The sequence below is a fragment of the Drosophila erecta genome, unplaced genomic scaffold (assembly GCF_003286155.1).
Source record: "Drosophila erecta strain 14021-0224.00,06,07 unplaced genomic scaffold, DereRS2 tig00000021-arrow-pilon, whole genome shotgun sequence".
Classification (NCBI taxonomy): Eukaryota; Metazoa; Arthropoda; class Insecta; order Diptera; family Drosophilidae; genus Drosophila; species Drosophila erecta.
The window spans coordinates 9,613,707-9,631,803 of NW_020825198.1; the positions used below are offsets into that span (position 1 = coordinate 9,613,707).

Genomic DNA, 18,097 nt, shown 5'->3' on the forward strand with positions numbered 1-18,097 from the left:
CCTTGAATTGGACTTTGGAAATTGATTGCCATTGTCATTGATTGCTTTTGTAGATTCGGAAGCTTTCCATACAATCCATACATGGAAATTTGGAATGGTTTTTCTTTTCGTAAAAATTCTTGAATTAATAATTGAATATAACTTTTCACATTATGACAGAAGTTTGGAAATTTTCTTTTTCACGTACACTGAAAGAAAATCCAAGATAAGAACCTCGTTTAAATAATTTAATCAATTGTTTGCACATATTTATTTAAATATTTAATACATAATAAAAAATTTAGTTGCCCATTCTGATTTCATATTGGTTGTTTTATGCTCGTAACTTGTAGCGATCATAAGTATTTACTGTTAATTCTATATCTATATCTAAAACGGCTTTCATTCATATTTCTCAGCTGGGTTTTGAGATACGGATATATCTCAGTATTCTCGGCTCCGTGGAGCTTTCGCTGTTAACCGCGAAAAAGCTTTTAGTGGTTGTCATGTTGCTGTTGTTGGTTTTTTCTTATTTGATGTTAAGTAAAAATGTATTTTATATTTTCTTCTGCATTTTCTACTGCTGCGGCTGCTGTCAATGTTTTTTTTTTGCTTGCATTTATGCACGTTATGTATGTATATTCAATGACGCTTAATCACAGATCAATTTTTTAAAATTTCATTTGACTTAGAAGTTAAGAAACAAAACACATCCTACACATGGACTAAATAATTACTGTCTCTGGTTGGTTTCTGGGCTTTTTGGCATGGACAACTTAGTGGGCATACATATATGTATGTATGGGATCGAAGAGGCTGGATAATAATAGCAGTACACGAATACAGGATAAATTATACATCGATTTAGCCACTAAATCAATATACTCAAACTGCCTGGTTCTAAATGTTACAATATTCATTTCTTTTAAGTTATCTTTTTTGTGTTTCGTTTTAATCATTGCAGTCTCAAATTGTTTATGGGTTTTGCTATATAAAGTGGAGAACATAGGGATTGCTGGGCCGCTGGCCACGATCTGGCTTTTGAAGCCCCTTGGTGTGCGGTATAAAAAATAGTATTTCGATTTTACTTTCTATGTAGATCTTGGGGTCTCCGTCGACCAGCGGTGAATACTTGAGAGCAGAGCCTGTTGGGGAGAAAGAGCGCGCAGATCATAGTGAATCACATCAGACCAGTTGGGCAGGATTTTCCATTCACTTCTGGAGGAGACTTTCGCAGCTGCTGCTGAGATTTGGCAACGACTTGAAACTGAGCCGTGATCGATCCACCTGGGCGTCCGAGGGACCGTAAGCCCTGCTGCTCTTGCTGCTACTGACCCCGTCCACTCCACGGTCAAAGGAGGAGGAGATCACAAGCGGATGGGGATGCTGACGGGAATCCCGCTGCTTTTGCTGGCTGGCATAAGCGGCAGGTGGTGATAGTGGCGATGTGGGCAGATCGATATCCAGCACGGTATCCGCTTCGCCGGGACTTAGCTTGGGATCCGAGTAGCGACGAATTTCTTCCTTCGTCTGCTGACCACCTAAGCAATCAGTGGTGCAGCAACCAATGGGCAAATCCACGCCCATTATACCAGAGTGACGGTAGTCGATCTTTGGCGGCGTGCTGTAATCGTAAGGATGTACGGCAGTATCGGGACCCACGCTGGTCTGATCGCTCAGCACATCGCGGTTCTCCAAAAAGATGGACGAGTTGGAGTAGCGCTTTGTCTGGTGCGGCTTGTAAACAAATCCGCCGAGCCCGTTGGCTACAGCATGAGATACTCCGGAACTGATCGAGGGCGCCTTGTGTTCGCCACTGCCTGCAAACAAATAAGGTTTAGCGAAATGTAAGAATTGTATCAAATGAAGGCACTCACCACTAAAGCTACTTAACTGCAGAGCGTGCTCGCGACCCGTATCCGTGGAAATGCCGCTGGCACTGAGATCCTGCCGTGATCCGGCGCAGAGATCCGTAGCAGAGCCGCGACTAGAACCTTCCGAGTGCTCCAGCACGTTGTGTATGGAGTCGTGGAAGGGCGTCATGCTGCCCGATCCCTGAGGGCAGGGCCGGAATGAGGAGATCTGCGAGACAACATCATCGAGCGCCCAGTCGCGATCGTAATTGTGCTGGGACTGCGAGCACTCGATGTTGGCGGCCACCGCCACTTGGCCCAATTGCTGACCGCTCTGCTGCATCTGCTGGTGCCGCTGGTGGCCATGTCCGTCCTCTGTCTGCGTGCAGGCACTGCTGCTGCTGTGTGGCACCTCTAGCTCGGCGGCCATTTGGATCATATGATGTGGCGAGGCGTTTAGGAGGCGCTGCATTTGCTGATGTAGACCCATTTCAGCACCGCCGCCTCCATTATCCATAGATGCACAGCTCGCCTCGTGGCCACAGTATCCTCCGGCCGCACCACTTGCATTGATTTCCACAGCTCCACTCGTCGAACCGGCATGTGCCAGTGGCTCACTAAAGTGCTGATGATGGGCGGCTACCGGGGATGGAGGGGAAACAGGATGTATCTTTTCCGGCGCATTCTGAATCAGTAGAATTCTGTAAGACAATTGTTTGATTGGAAATATTATATACGTTTTGCTTTCCTAAATGATTTCTGTAGACATAGTAAGGCAAAATAAGTCCCCAGCAATTGATTTATTCTAAGCCCACTGAAATTGTTCACCATAATTGGATAAAAACCTATGATTTGAATGTGACCTAAAGTTTGTGTAATCAGAGAAGCTCCCAAATGGCTAGGATATCACGTCTTTGCATTAAAATAGGGAAAATGTTTATGTAAAATAATACAATCAGACAGCATTGGATATCCAAGATAGTAAATAAAAGCTTAGTTATTAAAACCAATTAAATCGAATCTTTCGCAATACTTGCTTATTGTTTTAGAAGAGATTGATTGACACATATTGTAAATAGATAGTTCACAATGGCGCAAGGCTAGGGAAAACATTAATTTAAATAGGTATGCACTTAATTTGTTTTATGTGAATGCCTTCAACACAGGGTAATAAGCAAATCCCAAACTGGCGTATTAAAGCATCATCATTAATCGAAAACGCATACGAGTACAATTAAATATCAGACTACTACTAACAAGACCCTTAACAATGGAATGCTGAATAGAAAATTCCGATTAAAATACAGATGATTGTCTCCGTTGAATAGAAATGAAATATTTCTTTGTTTAACGTAACGAGATAGGAATCTCCCCATTTGTATGCATTTTTCAGATTATAAAGTTGCAAATTTCGATGATTCCTTTGAATTAAGTTCTTTACACACTGTTGTTATTTTACAACTACTATGGAGAGTTTTAGCGAAATATTTGGACTTCGCTATATGGAACTAATTATCTAATTAAACCTGCCAGCTAGACAATTAATTCTGGTGTAGTATATCAGTAATTAATAATCGGAATCCGATTTATCAGCTACATGATCTTGACCTGTTGCGTGCTTTCCAACGGTGGCAGAGGTGAAGATATGCCTTGCACTGGATATACATGAAGACTATTCCGCCGGTAAGGCCCACAGTAACGACGGCTAGCTTTGTCCAGAACGGCCAGTCTGAAATGCGGTGAGTAAATGGGTAATTAGAATCCGTAAAGAATAAACAGTAGGTATATTAAGAGAACGAGTTCAGGTAGGTCAGTCAATTAGACAATTACTGAATTCCCTGAGCGGGTTTTCGGCCTGACCGAACCCAAGTATCAAGTTTACTAACACCCCGCACCTATTATGCCACGCTGGACATCGTCGGCGGCCCGCTCGATGAGCACACACAGGGACCAGATGACGCACAAGGCAGCGGCACAGTGGAACAGCACGGAGCAGCACAGCCGCCGCCTTTCAATGCCGGAGATGTCAAGGCTGCGCCACTGCAATTGCCAGTCGAATCCAATCCAATCCAATCGATTCCGAAGCCAAACAATGCAAAGACAAAGTGAAATAAATTAGCTGGCATTCAATAAGAAAATGTGACATGTGAGATGTACCCACCTCGTTGAAGGGCTTGATCTTGGTGTGCATGATGAAGGGGAACTTGCAGAGCTCGCAGGAGTTGGTCTCGGAGGCGGTGAGCCACTGCTGCAAGCAGGCCTGGTGCACGTACTTCAGACTTCCGGAGCAGTAGCACGGCGTGAGCAGCGGGTTCTGCGGATCACTCTCGCAGTGGCAGATGCGGCAGATGTCGCCGCTGTTCTGCGATGCCTGGCTGCTGCCCGAACCGAATCTGGAAGGGATTAGAACAGGATTAGAGTCTTTTCCACGGCAGTATGTATAAGAACTGAGCAATATTACATTGCGGACCTGCTTTCCATCTTCATGAATGTTGATCTGTAGGTTAATTAATTTATTTATAACTAAGTACCACATGAAATGCCAAATGTAGGTCATTTTACATTCAGGTCACTAAAGTTATAAGGCTATTTCGTGTGGGTTTAGATATAATTGTTGCGTCAAAGTCTAGTTTTTTCCCTAACATTAGAAGCGTCACAAAAGCAATAAATTGAATCAGTTATCACATAGGTTGATCCAAATTTTGTATTTACTTAACAGCAAGTATGTAAGTAGTCATGCATGCTGTAAATCATTAATCAATTCCTGTCGATGCAGATATTGATGTGCAATTAAAATATTATATCATAACTTATAAAAATCGCATGTAACTAACTAGCAAACGCAGTCAATGAATATTTATATGTTCTCTTATGAGCAATGCAATCATTTTAACTATTCCCGCTATAAGCAAAACATCAATTAAAAGTATAATCGAATTAGACAAGTTATTAAGTGTGTGCTAATCGTATAAATGTGTCAGAAATGCACTTATCTTAACGACATTTTTGCTATAGTTTTTTAACACATTTTGATGGAAAACTTTCCGTGTGCATTTATGAAATCATATCGCATGATGCCATCCCTCATTTTCCATTCATTATTAAGCGTGAATTTAAATAAGTGATGAGGCAGCTGCAGTTGGTTGCAAGTGAAATTGAAAGAAGTCATTGACTTTTTCTGCTTGAATGGGATGTGAAACGTGGGCGAATATGAGTGTATTCAATGAATCACAATCATCAGTAGTTATCATAAAATGTGGTATCAACCAATCTCAGGTTCTCATGTAGTTAAAAACGCACTCTTTTTAGGTAGATCAATCATTATTTCATTTGGTATATAATTTATATTTTCCGAAATCCAAGAAAATGAACTCATTATTGAAATAGACAGTTTAATTGTTCAATCACGGCATTTTTCAGTTTTAAGCAGTACATTGTGCGCGAATGCATATTTATAAAAAATTGATAGAACGATAAGTAAATATAATGTGGGAACATTGTGCTTTCCTCGTGAAAGGTACACATGCATTTACGTGCACACCCCTTTCCCAGAAAGTACACATATCAATTAAGTTCTGATGTGGTTCCCTTTGGACTGCGGCAATCTGGTGCTGGTTTATGGCCAAGGCAATTAGTTCCGTGGTCCGCCCTATCATTATGGCTGACAAACGCCCACTCAGCACCTGCCATTGGTTTCCGAGGGATCTGGACGGTCGGAGAGGAATATCTAATCTAACTGACTAACTAACTGAGTGGACTTTTACTTTCTACCCTATGAGGTGCACGGAGGAAAACAAGGATATATTGTGATATGGTTGTAATTGTAAAACTTTTGGTCAGATGTATTTCATAGAATTCAGTTGGCTTTATTTATTTATTTACCTTTTAAAAATTAAAAACATACGAAACACGTATTTTTCATGTTAATTTGAATACTAAATGAGTCAGATTATTCATACGAAAAAGCACCAACCAATGACTAATTTCCACTTATTTGCCCTCAGTGTGGGATGGCCATTCCCCCTGCCAATCTGCACTATCCCGAGTACCTTTGTACTCTGTTTGTCCGTCTGTATCTGTGAGGTTTTTAGAGTTCAGGCAGCCAGTGCGTGATTGAGGCGAAGGACAGAACAGGACAGTCAGAGGCTCTGCCAGCACATTTGTTGTGGCTGTCGACATGGTCATGGACATGGAACTGGACACGTCCTCTTTACTCTTGCCCCGCTCTTTTTATTTTTGGGGGGCCAATCGACTGGCCTTGGATCGATGGAGCGCATGGCACGTTTATGGCCTACACCGCAGAAAGCGGTTCATAAAGTACACGGCCGCAAGTACACATGTTTGTCTATTCAAAGGATGGTCCTTTATCCTTTCTCGGCGCTTTTGGCAAGTTAAGGACATGCTTAAGTCGCTAGTTTAACGACTTCATTAGACGACAGACAGTCGCCGGCTGGCCATTTCCACACCTCATGGAACCACTCATCTGAACTGAAACAGCCTGATGACATTGACGTTTATGGGTCTTTTGGGAACGCAAATTGCCTGTTAACAAATTTTGAACTCAATTATAATCCATAAGTAAAAAAGGCAGTACAAATGTACTGTGTACTGTGACTTTCTGTCGATTACAAAACGCAGAAGATTTCTCACACTATTATTGATCATCACTTTTATTCTGTTTGCTATTGCCCTCCACAATTTGATTAGGCGATATCAAAAGGGTATGTACGAGTATAAACACACACTATATACACACACATCGGAATCGCTATCGCATTACCAGGTGAATGAGAGAACGCCAGGCAGGTGCTTTATTTCAGCGAAACTAAAAATAAAAACCTTTTTGCTCTCGGGTATTGGGTTTCAAGTGCAAGCTGCAGTTCAACATTCCCGCTGCTCATCGTACTTTTCGTTTGTTTAACTTTGTTTTTAAAGTGCTTCCGAAGGAAATTGGCGAATTCCGCGAAACGTGTTCTTCCCGGTAAGCAAATATTTAGGTTCGCTAATCTAATTTGAACTTATTCGTTTGTTATCATCTCTAGAAAAATACAGCCTAACAATTGTTAGGAATGTAAGCTGATAAAAACGAAACTGTTTTTAAACAGAAAGGCAAGATTAATATTAAGAACAATACTGTGGCCCAAGACTTAAGCCCGCTTGAAATAAAAGTTCAAATCGGAAATGAGTAAGAATATTAATGTTGATTTCGGTCGCTCTGATAACTCAGTAAAACTCAGCCCATAATACGGACCATATCGCTTAATTATCCGAGGCGAGCTTGGCAAGTGTTATTTTTGTCCGTGTTATTTGCGTAAGATTTGGGTGTTTTGAGAACTTTATTACTCCCCATGCCCCCACTTGTAATTACGACCAAATTAGCGCATATTATTAAATTCCACGCCTGAACAACGGAACGGTGCACGCCCTCTCCACCTCCGCCGGACCAGATGAAACAAGTTATCTTCACGTGGCGCAAGGAACCGGGGGATTCCGGGCGATTTCGAGGTTCAAACCAGCCGGACGGGACGGAATTGGAAGTGGAAAGGGAGAAATCGGAGTCAGGCGGGGTCCAATTCAACTGTTTTGCGCTTTGTTTTCGCTGCCTGCGCTTTGTTCCAATGCTTCTTTCATATTTTGCGCATTATTTTTGATGTGCTTGCGCTCTGTGTAAAACTTAATTTTAAGTCCGAGCGCCAACTGGTTTAAGTTCGCGGCAATTAATGCAAAAGTTATACCCCACTGAAGTGCCAAATATACATACATATGCATACTATGTGTGTGTGGTGCATATACTGCGCCTTTGTTTGGAAAACCTATGCGATGTGCGGGCTGCGAGCGCAATTGCTTGGGAAAAGCCGCCTCTTATCAATGGTATATTTTACGCTACGCTCCATTTTACATTTCCATGATACTCGGCCAATATTTGATCGTAATTGCCCAAGCCAACGCCGCCATATATATAAGCAAACACGATTGCCAATGTTTATTTAACAACGACACCTGAAATGACAGAAACACCACCCGCAGCCTGAGACACATTTATACACTCCGGCGACAGATTAGATTTGCGATGGCCGGATGATAAGCCTCATCAGAATGACATCGAGGGTGTTGAACGGTCTGTATTTCACAAAAGATGTGCATATATAAAGAGGCTCAGATATTTCACAATATTAAAATGTGTACTTTTGAGTATTTACGTGCTTTCCACTGAAAACGTTTTAAAATTGGGAATATGAAATACTGGAATTTATGTCTACTTAATGAGTGTCTTTTGATAAATATACCATGTCAATTCATAAAGTTTATTGAGCAAAAATCAGTTTATTTGATTGATACCGAAAAGCTGCTTTTAAATTTATATTAATTGGAATTAAATGAATCTGAAAAGCACTTACATTCAACTCCTTTAATTTTTGAAAATGACTTTTATGAGTGAATTATAATTATAACGTAGTTATATTTATATATGTATATGATTTATCTTCGTTTTAGACCCTATTAGCTCCATGAAAAATCGCAGAGTATGGTCAATGCCCCGACGTCACTTCAGATTGAAATATAAATAAATCGCAAGTACTTTATAATCGTATAATTGTTTAAACAGATAACAGCTGGCGCTTCGCGTCAAGATCTTGTCACCTTACCAAGATCGCAGCGCCCATATTTGCATTTCAATCGCAGTGCCGATCGGCATGGAACTAGTATGGTAAGTACGAGTCAATGTTGTTAACTGTTGCCTAATGACTGTCATTAGCAGGCGTTAGATGGGGATTACGGCGATTGAGATCTCAACGGTTGGTAGTGGCATAACATTTAAGTGCAGATGTACAAATGAAGGGAGCAAATGAATGTGATATCATATGGGAATGAATCACTTTCTGCTTAAAACTTGGTTATTTTCGTTTTCACTTATAGCCATATCTTATCTGTGTTGGCTTTCGGAAGGGGGTTTTCTGATCTTAGTATGGACAGCTGGATTTGTTTATTGTTAGCAAAGCCCACACTTTGGTTTTTAGCAATTACAACCTGCGTTGAGAACTTAATTATTTCGTTTGCCCAAGAGACGGACAATCAAACATTTAAATCATGTCCGTTTCCTGGCTATAAATAAACAATGGACAATGCCAAGAAGAATGTCAACCATCCCACGATTTTTCAATTGCGTGCTTGCACTTGCACTTGATTTTATTTTTCTTTTCGTATTTATTTTTTGGGTTTTTGTTGTGCGGTGTACTTGAATAACGTATAGGGTTCCTTTTTTTTCGGCCATATCAAGGACATTCGAGTGGCAAAACTCACCTGACATTTGCATAGTGCTGGCCGGAATTCCAATCCACATGCTCGATATCCGAAGAGGTTTTGGCGTTGTCGCAAGGCATTTCGTTCGTAACTCGCTATAGCACTATAAGCTAGATTGCAGGGTATCTCATAGTCGGTGCGATGCTGCTCCGCAATGCAAAGGGGGGTTTTCAACCCCAAAAAGGGGTGGGGGCGGGAGCAGGGAGCTCCTTTGTCTTTTATGCTGGCTAGTCTTGCGCCTTTGTTATGATTCTCCTCCGTTGGCCATATATTTGTTTATTCCCAGCGATAAACAGAGGCTGTCGCCGTCTTTATTTTTAGCGACCCTGTTGGCAGGGGCTACTTCGATTTTTTGCACAATGTAAACCGAATCTATTGCACTGTTATTTTCCTTTCTTTCTTTTTTTTTTAGTTATTTTTCCTTTTCAACGCCAACGAACTTCGGGCCGTGTGTGTTTGTTTGTGTTGGTAGCTGGTCTATTATTATATGTTTATTCCGCTTATGCGCGACAAACTTTACAGCGTTTGGTTGTAAATTTGTTGTTTCTGCCGCAGCATGAGCTGCTCCACTAGTCTACGCTCAATGGCTATGCTTCTCAGGACTGCACATATTTTTTATGTATTTTATTTAGCTAAACACGGAGACATATCCTTTCACGATTTCTCCAAACGACGCGACCAGTGTGACTGCGGATTAACAATTGAAACATGCCTTGTGCAGTGTGACCGTTCTTGGCTCATGAAAAAAGCTTATAAATTTCTGTAACTGGTTTTAATTAACCAGTTAATAATCACTAATTTCATAAAAATATATGTAATTACAATGACAATTTGCAAAAAATGTTAAAATTATTTTAGTGTTTGTCCAGCAAACGTATCGATATATCGATTCCGATTATCGATTATATTTTGGCCACCCTAAAAACGGGTAACGAATTTTTAGCAACAAATTCAATTCCAAATTAGGAAGTTTTTCCATAATTGGATAGTCACAGCCCCAAAGCACGTGTTGGAATTCACGAAATAATTATAATACCAAAAATAATTAATATAGGTAATTCATGTACCTATTTTGTTCTGAAGATTCTACCTATTTATATATTGAAATACTGAGTCATATCCAAATTATATTTATACAAAATCAAAAATCTCAGTATCCGATTTTAATGTAGGTATTTATTATTATACTTTTCCGTTAAATCCATTATTGACAATGACTACAAAAAGCGGATAAATTTGATATTATGCCGATTTTTGATAACAAAAGGGTCTGTTTCGGTTTCGTTACGCGGGTCTTGGACAAGAGTTACGATCGATCAATCGCTACTGCTGCTTATAACGATAAATAAAGGTAACACAAACTAATCTGTGAGGGATCGGATCGATTGTGGAGCGAGGCTAGACAGCCTACAAAGTGTAGATTGATTTCACGTTCGAGCCCTGCTTGACCATCGTGTCCTTGTGCAACTGATACTGCAGCGAATTGTTGCGTCCCAGACGCAGTGCATCGCGCAGCTTGTGACCAATCTCAAGGGCAGCCTCCTCGTTGTTTCCGTTGGCAGTCCAGATGGCTGGAAAGCATTAATCATTAAACAAATGCATCCGAAGAAGTTAGGGTGTGAAAACTTACATATCTTGTTGTTCTTGCCGCGAATGTTTACAACAGCCCCGCAGATCTGATCGGAGTGATCGAAGGCCTCGCCAATCAGGCACAACAGCTGAAAGAGAACAGTTGTGTAGTTAGTCATATGCAAAAAAATATTTATGATCTAAGCTCACAATTCTATTTTCTAAGACAAATTTCAAATGATAAAAGCAAAAGTTCAGTTGATAATTTCTAGAAGTAGTCAATTATACTGCAAAATCAAACGCCTATTTCTATATTTTTGCATTTCAAGCATATACATTCACTATAAATAGACAGTCCTCTCACCACTCGTTTTTCTGTACACTTACCACATCTAGCCATAGGTTATCCAGATCGCTCTTGGAGGTTTTGTTAAGGGTAATAACCCAACGACCGCCCTGTTTGTTGGCTGCATCTTCCCACATCGGACTGCAAGTAGGATATCAGTTAGAAAGGTGATCTTGGCAGAGATGCGATAAACACCAAACCCACCGAATGTTTTTCTTGAACAGCGAGTAGTCACTGCCCACCTTGATCTCTGATGGGGGCTTGATGTGATTGTAAAGGCTCCAGAAGTCCTCGACGGTATCGAAGCTGGTGATCTCGTTTTGCATGTCCTCCCAGGACTTGGACCGATCGTTTTCAAGGTACCACAGCGTCCAGACGTTCATGAGCGGGTGTTTGAACAGGTGCTCGGTGCGCACAGCATCGTCGCCGGCGGGAGCGTTGGTGTTTGCAGTGTTTGCTGCTGGTTCACCAGCCTCCTGGGCGTCCTCCTTGGGCTTGATATCCTTAGCCTCGGCCTTGGCGGGCGCTGCGGCCGAAGTGGGTGGTTCCGGACGACCCTGCTCACTACTGGGGGCGCTGGTCTGCGGGAGATGATAAATAGATGGGGGGTGGATTCAGAAGATTAGATTAGCTTGGCTTAGCGACAGGCGCACTGAGAGTATTACTTTGAACATGGACTTGGGATTGGCAAAGTTCTTCATTCTGTGAAAGTCGCTCTGCATGTTGGCGGCCGTGTTTATTGGATGCGTTTGATGGTAGGATCAGTTCTTTTTCGGCTCCGGAGTGGATTCGGATCGGTTTCGATTCGACGTGATTCACTTGCCGCTCTCTCTCTCTCTCTCTCTCTGTCGTTGTGTTTGTGATAGTTGAGGTGGTGGTGGTGGTGGTTGGTGCGTGTGTGTGCGAGAGAGCGAAGCTTTTGATTTTTGTTCGAGTGTGTGTGGATTTTGGATTGTTTCTTGATATCTCGCTCCCTTGCAGTTCGCTGTTCACTTGTGTATTATTAACCAAAAAACTAAGTAATGATGATACAAAAAACTCGTTAAACTTGATGTGTGGTTGAGTGGGTGTTGTAACTATTTATTGAGTATGTGGTGTTTGAGTATCCTATTTCACTTGAAAAGGGACTAGGCTACTGGTAGAAAATGCGAACTAATAGTGCTGTTCCTAAGGAACTCCGAATCAAAAGTGGCGATGGAATTACAGCACACACACACACGCGCACGTATTTGACATAAAAACACAGATTGCCTGTTGAAAGAATTGGAATTGTTTTATATTTGAGTTAAAAGAGTTGTATGATTTTATTTTTTGTTGCGGCTAAAATTCGAGACTGCGTGTGCGAGTTTAAAGCAGCGGCGCGATTAACTGAAGAAAATTAACGTCTAAGGAGGTGGAAAGTAAAGAGGGAGAGAAAACCAACGGTTTATTTGGCGATGCTCGCGACTGCAATGGCCGACAAGAATATGATTTAACTGTTGTTCGCGACTGCTTAATTGCAGTAATTCACTCTTTTTTGGTTCTTTCCATTTTTGTCTCTCCGTTTCGCCTATTTATGTAGCTAAAAGAAACAGAAACCCACACACACGCGCGCGATGTCTTGACAAATTCCAGCCACAAAGAGAGTGACGAGAGAGAGAGAACACTGAAAACGTGTGGTATGCAAATGCGAGAGGAGAGGAAAGAGAGCGAGTGACCGCGAAAGCGAGATAGATTGATAGAGATAGACAGAGAGAGCGATTGCTATGACGTAGACAACAGCGTGCAAGAATAATTAATATTAAGCAACTGTGCGCAAAAATAATTGTTGATTTTGGGTAGAAAATCGGTGAACACAATGATGATGAAGCCACGCCAACTGCACACTTTTCCGCTCGACTATCGCCTCCCCTCTTGTGCAACAACCCTGTTTCTGTTGTTCCTGCCACGGCTGAGCCGAAATCGAAACCATGCGGCTCGCCTTTTCTCGTCTTACCTTCTCCGTCTCCAACACTACCATGATTTCGATGTATCGAAATATATACAACACTTCGGTTACGCACTCGGACTGCGTAGGTTACTGGGCTTAATTATTATACGAATTATTTAATTCTTTAATTAAGTTTGGGATTTTGGTGGCCAGACAGTGTGACCGTTGACTGAAGGAAAGTTAGTGACGAGCTACCGAAAACAGCTATCGATTGTTAAACAGGGCAACTCTGGAAATGCCTGTTACTGACTGATTGTTACGAGACTTCAGCGACCGTTACATTTTTAAAGCTAATATATAAATCGTCTCTTGTATCTCTTTTCAATCAAGTAATTCATCATTTAACCATTATTACTTTTTAATTGGTAAATTTTTATAATGGGCGAAGAGGATATTATAAATTCTGATTATTACTTTGAAAGCAACGAAAATTCATATTCTGTCACCCAGGTTTAAAATGAAACGATATTAAACAAATTTTCTTACGCCTGTGGAGAATGTTTTCACCTTATAGTAATGCTTTAATAAGTAACATTTATTCAAATGAATTATTTATATTGTCATAAAACAAATAACTTGCTCACATGGAAACATTTCCAATAATTGAGCGAGCTTAACTTCCGCCTAAATTGGCAGAGCAAATTTTAGAGCTTTAATCAAAAAATATAAATGCAAACTTAATTGACATTTCATCTGATTCCCACAGCACGATCGCCATCAACAACACCGTCATCCTCATTTATCATACGCAATTATTTGATGTTTTAAAGCCGGCAAAAAATAACAATATATTATAAATAATTATCAATAAAGTTTAAGACGGACAAGCCCAAAAACCTGATTTTTGGTTGGAAATTAGGTCTTCGTTTTTATTTAGACATTGGCATCATCAATTGGAATTCAAAAACAAAATAACAAACATAAGAATGAATCAATTAGTTTTCCATATAATACATTGTATACTTTAGCTTAAAGATTCCAGAAATTTTCGAGAATAACAAAAACAAATGAATAAAATTGCAAAGTATCGAAATTACTTTAGTTATAACTTGGACGTCAATGGATATATTTTGCCACATAACTAAGGCTAACCTGTTCGTGAATCATGAATAGCCCAGAACCTTAGTTGTTACTAAAGCTGCTTAGTATTTGGAACCAACCAAAATTCTTTCTACAGATTGGCTCGCCTTTGTCTGACTTAAAAATAGCAAAAATATCCCAAAACATCATGGGAAACACACAGCAACAGTTGCTGATGATACTATTTATGAGGGATGGATGATACTAACGCTGATGATGTGGCTATTTACGCTTGACTTTCAAAATCGACTGTTGCAGTATAGACGCAATCCGAAAATCGAAGATGTTTACGAGCCCAGCCTGAAAAACGTGAAGCGTGTTTATTATTTAAATAGTTAGGTAATTTTGTAATCGAGCAACTGCGCAGTTGCCCTTGTAAACGCCTAATAAGCGCCTTTCAAGAGCCCGGCACGATCGATCGATGGTCCGAAAGCCCAAGATCCCTTCCCGAAACCCAAGATAGGTGGTCTCTAATTACACTTGAGCCGGTCTTATTGAACTGACATTTGATCGCCTATCCGTGTGCTGATGTGATTACCCATCGCATCCTCTATTTTACTCACATCGCATCTAATTATGCAGCACTCAATCGCGGACTTCAAGTGCTTGGCGCATGTCTAAACAAATAAACTTCCGCCGATCTACAGGAAACCCGTAGTCAAAGTTAAACCTTTAGCAGTATACTTTGCATTAATTATAAGTAAAAAGTAATTGAGGCGCTCAAAGATGCTTAATTGTAAATAAATCATAGCCAAGTGGCTAGGGTAAATCGTTTCATAATTAGGGGTTCGACTATTGGGCACCTTGCAAACAGAATCTGGATTAAAAATGGTACCTTTTCCCTGAAAAAAGTTGTATATTTCAAAAAATTATTGAGCAAATCAAATTAAGAATTCTTGAAAAACGTATGACGAAAAAAATGCAGATCCAAACTGCTTATACCATAAGATGATCGAAACCAGATTTGAGACACTCAGCCGCTGAATACGCCTGCTGAACCATCAAATTCCGCTGGGCAAAAAAAGTATCTTTAAGATACTCGAAACTGACAGCCAACGAGCGCTGAAAATGCCACTTGAATCGTTTCGAAAAGGGTTCTGTGGAAGGCAACAATGGATGGATAGACCACAAAGCTATTAGATAACTAATTGACCAGGCGGCATAAATACAATTAATGATGTTTTCATAGTTGTCTCCGCATCTCTCCCAATATATATCCGTAGTCGAGTGTGAGAAGTGCGAATTTGAGCGAAGCTGGTAATGAACTTCAAATTGCCGCCACTGGTTGTGGGATGCGAGATTCTAAAGCTGAGTAAGAAACCGGACAGGTGAAGCTCAGACTGCTGGTCAGTGAAACAGTCGGCCAGCCAGCCAGCCAGCCAGCACATCTTCATTCAGATTTATGCAAAACGCAAAAAACAACAATACCTGGCCGATCTAAAAGTTAGTATATAAGCAGTGCCTTTGGATATTCAGTTATTAGTAGCCCGCCAACTGGAGAACAGCGAAAACCTAGTGATACCTGGATATATAACTCATATTTCAAACCGAATCCATAATGAAGTGCTTCATCGTGGCTGCCCTGTTGCTGGTAAATGCAGATAATTTGCATAATTAAGCTGATATTTACGAGCATCTCTGAATACATCCGATCCATTCAATTAAAGTCCGGGTTGTGACTCTACAAATGTCAAATGTGTGCGGATCGCACTGTGCAAATACAAAAGTTATACAATGTGCAAAAATTAAGCAAGCATCGGGTTACATGTGAGATGAGACTTTAATCACAGATGATATGACATCATACCCTTTTTTTGTGATCTCTCGAGAATTGTGTAGCGTGTTTAATTGGCCATAAAGTTCGCTAACTCTTAAGACACACTTTTACGGATTGTCTTAATATTTTGCTAATTGTTTTTACGCTTCATTTTCTTTCAGGCCACCCTAGCCAGCGGCGAGAACATCTTTAAGATCAACATTACTCCCGAGGAGGCCCAGCAGTTTCTGAACAGCGCCCAGCTGCGTGGCATTGGCGACATCGAGTATGCCCCGAAAACCGGAGAGAATCCCCTGCCCGAGGCCCGCAACGACAAGGGGCAGTTTGTGTACATGGGTCGTGTGATCGAGCATCCCGAGGACTATGTGGAGGAGCACTACGACGCCCATCAGTACCATGGTCAGGATGGTTTGGGCCAGTTTGCCTATGGCTACAGGGACTGGAACCAGGGCAAGAACGAGAGGCGCGATGAGACGGGCAAGGTGACCGGTTCGTACAAGTATGTGCAACCACATGGCCGTGACTTTGTGGCCAACTACTATGCGGATAAGACCGGTTTCCACGTGGAGGACAACCGTCCGGCGCACCTTAAACTGCCGGCCACCAAAACTCCCGCTGTCCTCAAGGCCGAGGAGGAGCACTTCAAGCTGTGGGGCGAGCTGGCCGCCGCCGCTGGTCACAATCCCGATCCCTATGCCGCCGAGTACCAGCAGGAGGGTCGCTACCAGCCCACCGAGCCCGAGTACCAGCCCTACGTGCACGAGGAGCCGCCATATGTACCCGGACCCGAGGAGACCGGTGAGCCCAAGGGCTTCTTCTATGCCTTCGACTACAATGTCCCATTGCTGCGCAACAAGGAGGAGCGTGCCGAGCTGGAACGCCTGCGCGCTATCAACAACAAGGACGAGTAGGAACCAGATCCTGATCTAGACCCATCCGTAAGGGTTTGGCAGATCCATCGCATCCATGGTTCGCCTTGTATAGGTCGTGCTGTAGAAAGTAGCTAAGACATTTCCACATATTTATTGAAATCCTTCGCAAAATAAATCGCAACTTCAAATACACTTTTGTCAAATACGATCTTTTATTATTACATACATATACATATAAAAATGTGTGTTTTTGTGTGTTGGCTTTTCATCCGCTAGTGTGTGCTTGCTTTTTGTTGTAGAAGTTTTTCCGGGTGCTCCGGAAAACTCTAGATATTTCCAAGGAAACAGTATTGCATCTCTCGGATAAGCCCAGTGAAGATGGTGCTCTTGAGTTTTCCAGATGTCCCCCTACCCTATTGCTGTTACTAGCCACACGCATTTTCATTATGATTTTCTTGCCGTGTCTCTCTTTTCTAGTAAAATTATTGCTTTTTGCTCTTCGCTTAGAAGACTTGGGTCTTAAACTAATTTAATTTGTAATTGTAGTGTTATGTTTGTTGCTGTTCCTGTTGTTGGGTTCGTGCTATAATTTAATACTAATTTTACACGAGCATTTCTCATTTACAACCAGTTAAAAACCAGCATAGACTTTAGGGTTTTCGGTACTCGTTTCAACTCACAATTAAGGAAACTCTGGGCTTAAGTATAATACCAATTGGATGAAATCAATTTTGATTAATTCTCATACACGCTTCGTCCTGTATGGCACCTAAAAAAATAAACTAAAAACAAAAAGAAAAGTTCTTTTTGTTGGGATCTCCGCTTACGTGAGGTTTTTCCTAGCAAACAAAATTATATTTTATTCGGTATACGTGTGTATGTGTTTCGAGTTTTTCAATAAAATTCTTCGATGTGGAAACAAAATTAGATTTTCGATGGAATCACAATTGAAATTTCGTTTTTTTTATTTGTTTTTGTTTAATGGAAATCTGTTGCTAACTTTATATACAAAGTCATTACATGTATATAATTTTCGTATGGCAGCTTTGTTCAGTCCGATATTGCAGTTGAAACTTTTTGTTTTCCCATTATTCAGTGGTGCTTCCCGAATATTTATTCGATTTCTAGTGGTTTACTCTCTATAATATATGATTCGTGTATGGTTTCGTTTGAAGTTGAGGGATTGGGTTAGCACAAACAATAAAAGTTAAACATTCCAACAGTATCAATTACAACACAACAAGCACGCACGGAAAATAAATAGAAAGAGAAGTAGTTTCCCCCTTCGGTACCCAATAAGAGGAACTAAAAGATGAACATTAAAATATAAATCATAATAGCGACATTGCG

At 41.0% G+C, this 18,097-nt stretch overlaps 3 protein-coding genes across 20 annotated transcripts; 1 reads left to right on the plus strand and 2 right to left on the minus strand.

The window, feature by feature from the left end:
- Window positions 1-224: 224 nt before the first annotated feature.
- LOC6545623 lies at window positions 225-9,858 on the minus strand. Its single transcript, XM_001972121.3, has 6 exons — window positions 9,135-9,858; window positions 3,994-4,225; window positions 3,728-3,872; window positions 3,441-3,561; window positions 1,857-2,533; window positions 225-1,799 (listed from the first exon to the last, which is right to left on the minus strand). Exons 1-6 carry the CDS (start codon window positions 9,212-9,214, stop codon window positions 1,192-1,194), a joined length of 1,863 nt encoding a protein of 620 aa, XP_001972157.1. The 5' UTR covers window positions 9,215-9,858; the 3' UTR covers window positions 225-1,191.
- Window positions 9,859-10,282: 424 nt separating this feature from the next.
- LOC6545624 (eukaryotic translation initiation factor 4E1) lies at window positions 10,283-13,235 on the minus strand. Of its 18 annotated transcripts, none has more exons than XM_026976739.1 (7): window positions 12,839-12,983; window positions 12,473-12,610; window positions 11,715-12,064; window positions 11,254-11,630; window positions 11,091-11,190; window positions 10,765-10,852; window positions 10,283-10,705 (listed from the first exon to the last, which is right to left on the minus strand). In XM_026976739.1, the coding sequence occupies exons 3-7, from the start codon at window positions 11,769-11,771 to the stop codon at window positions 10,542-10,544; spliced, it is 786 nt and encodes a 261-aa protein (XP_026832540.1). In that variant the 5' UTR covers window positions 11,772-12,064; window positions 12,473-12,610; window positions 12,839-12,983; the 3' UTR covers window positions 10,283-10,541. The 18 variants fall into 18 exon arrangements, with proteins under 18 accessions (XP_026832540.1, XP_026832537.1, XP_015013251.1 ...); XM_026976736.1 differs by having other exon boundaries at window positions 11,715-12,300; window positions 12,839-12,981; XM_015157765.2 differs by lacking the exons at window positions 12,473-12,610; window positions 12,839-12,983 and adding an exon at window positions 13,025-13,235.
- A 2,325-nt stretch (window positions 13,236-15,560) lies between these two features.
- LOC6545625 lies at window positions 15,561-16,950 on the plus strand. Its single transcript, XM_001972123.3, has 2 exons — window positions 15,561-15,689; window positions 16,037-16,950. The coding sequence occupies exons 1-2, from the start codon at window positions 15,657-15,659 to the stop codon at window positions 16,784-16,786; spliced, it is 783 nt and encodes a 260-aa protein (XP_001972159.1). The 5' UTR covers window positions 15,561-15,656; the 3' UTR covers window positions 16,787-16,950.
- The last annotated feature ends 1,147 nt before the right edge of the window (window positions 16,951-18,097 follow it).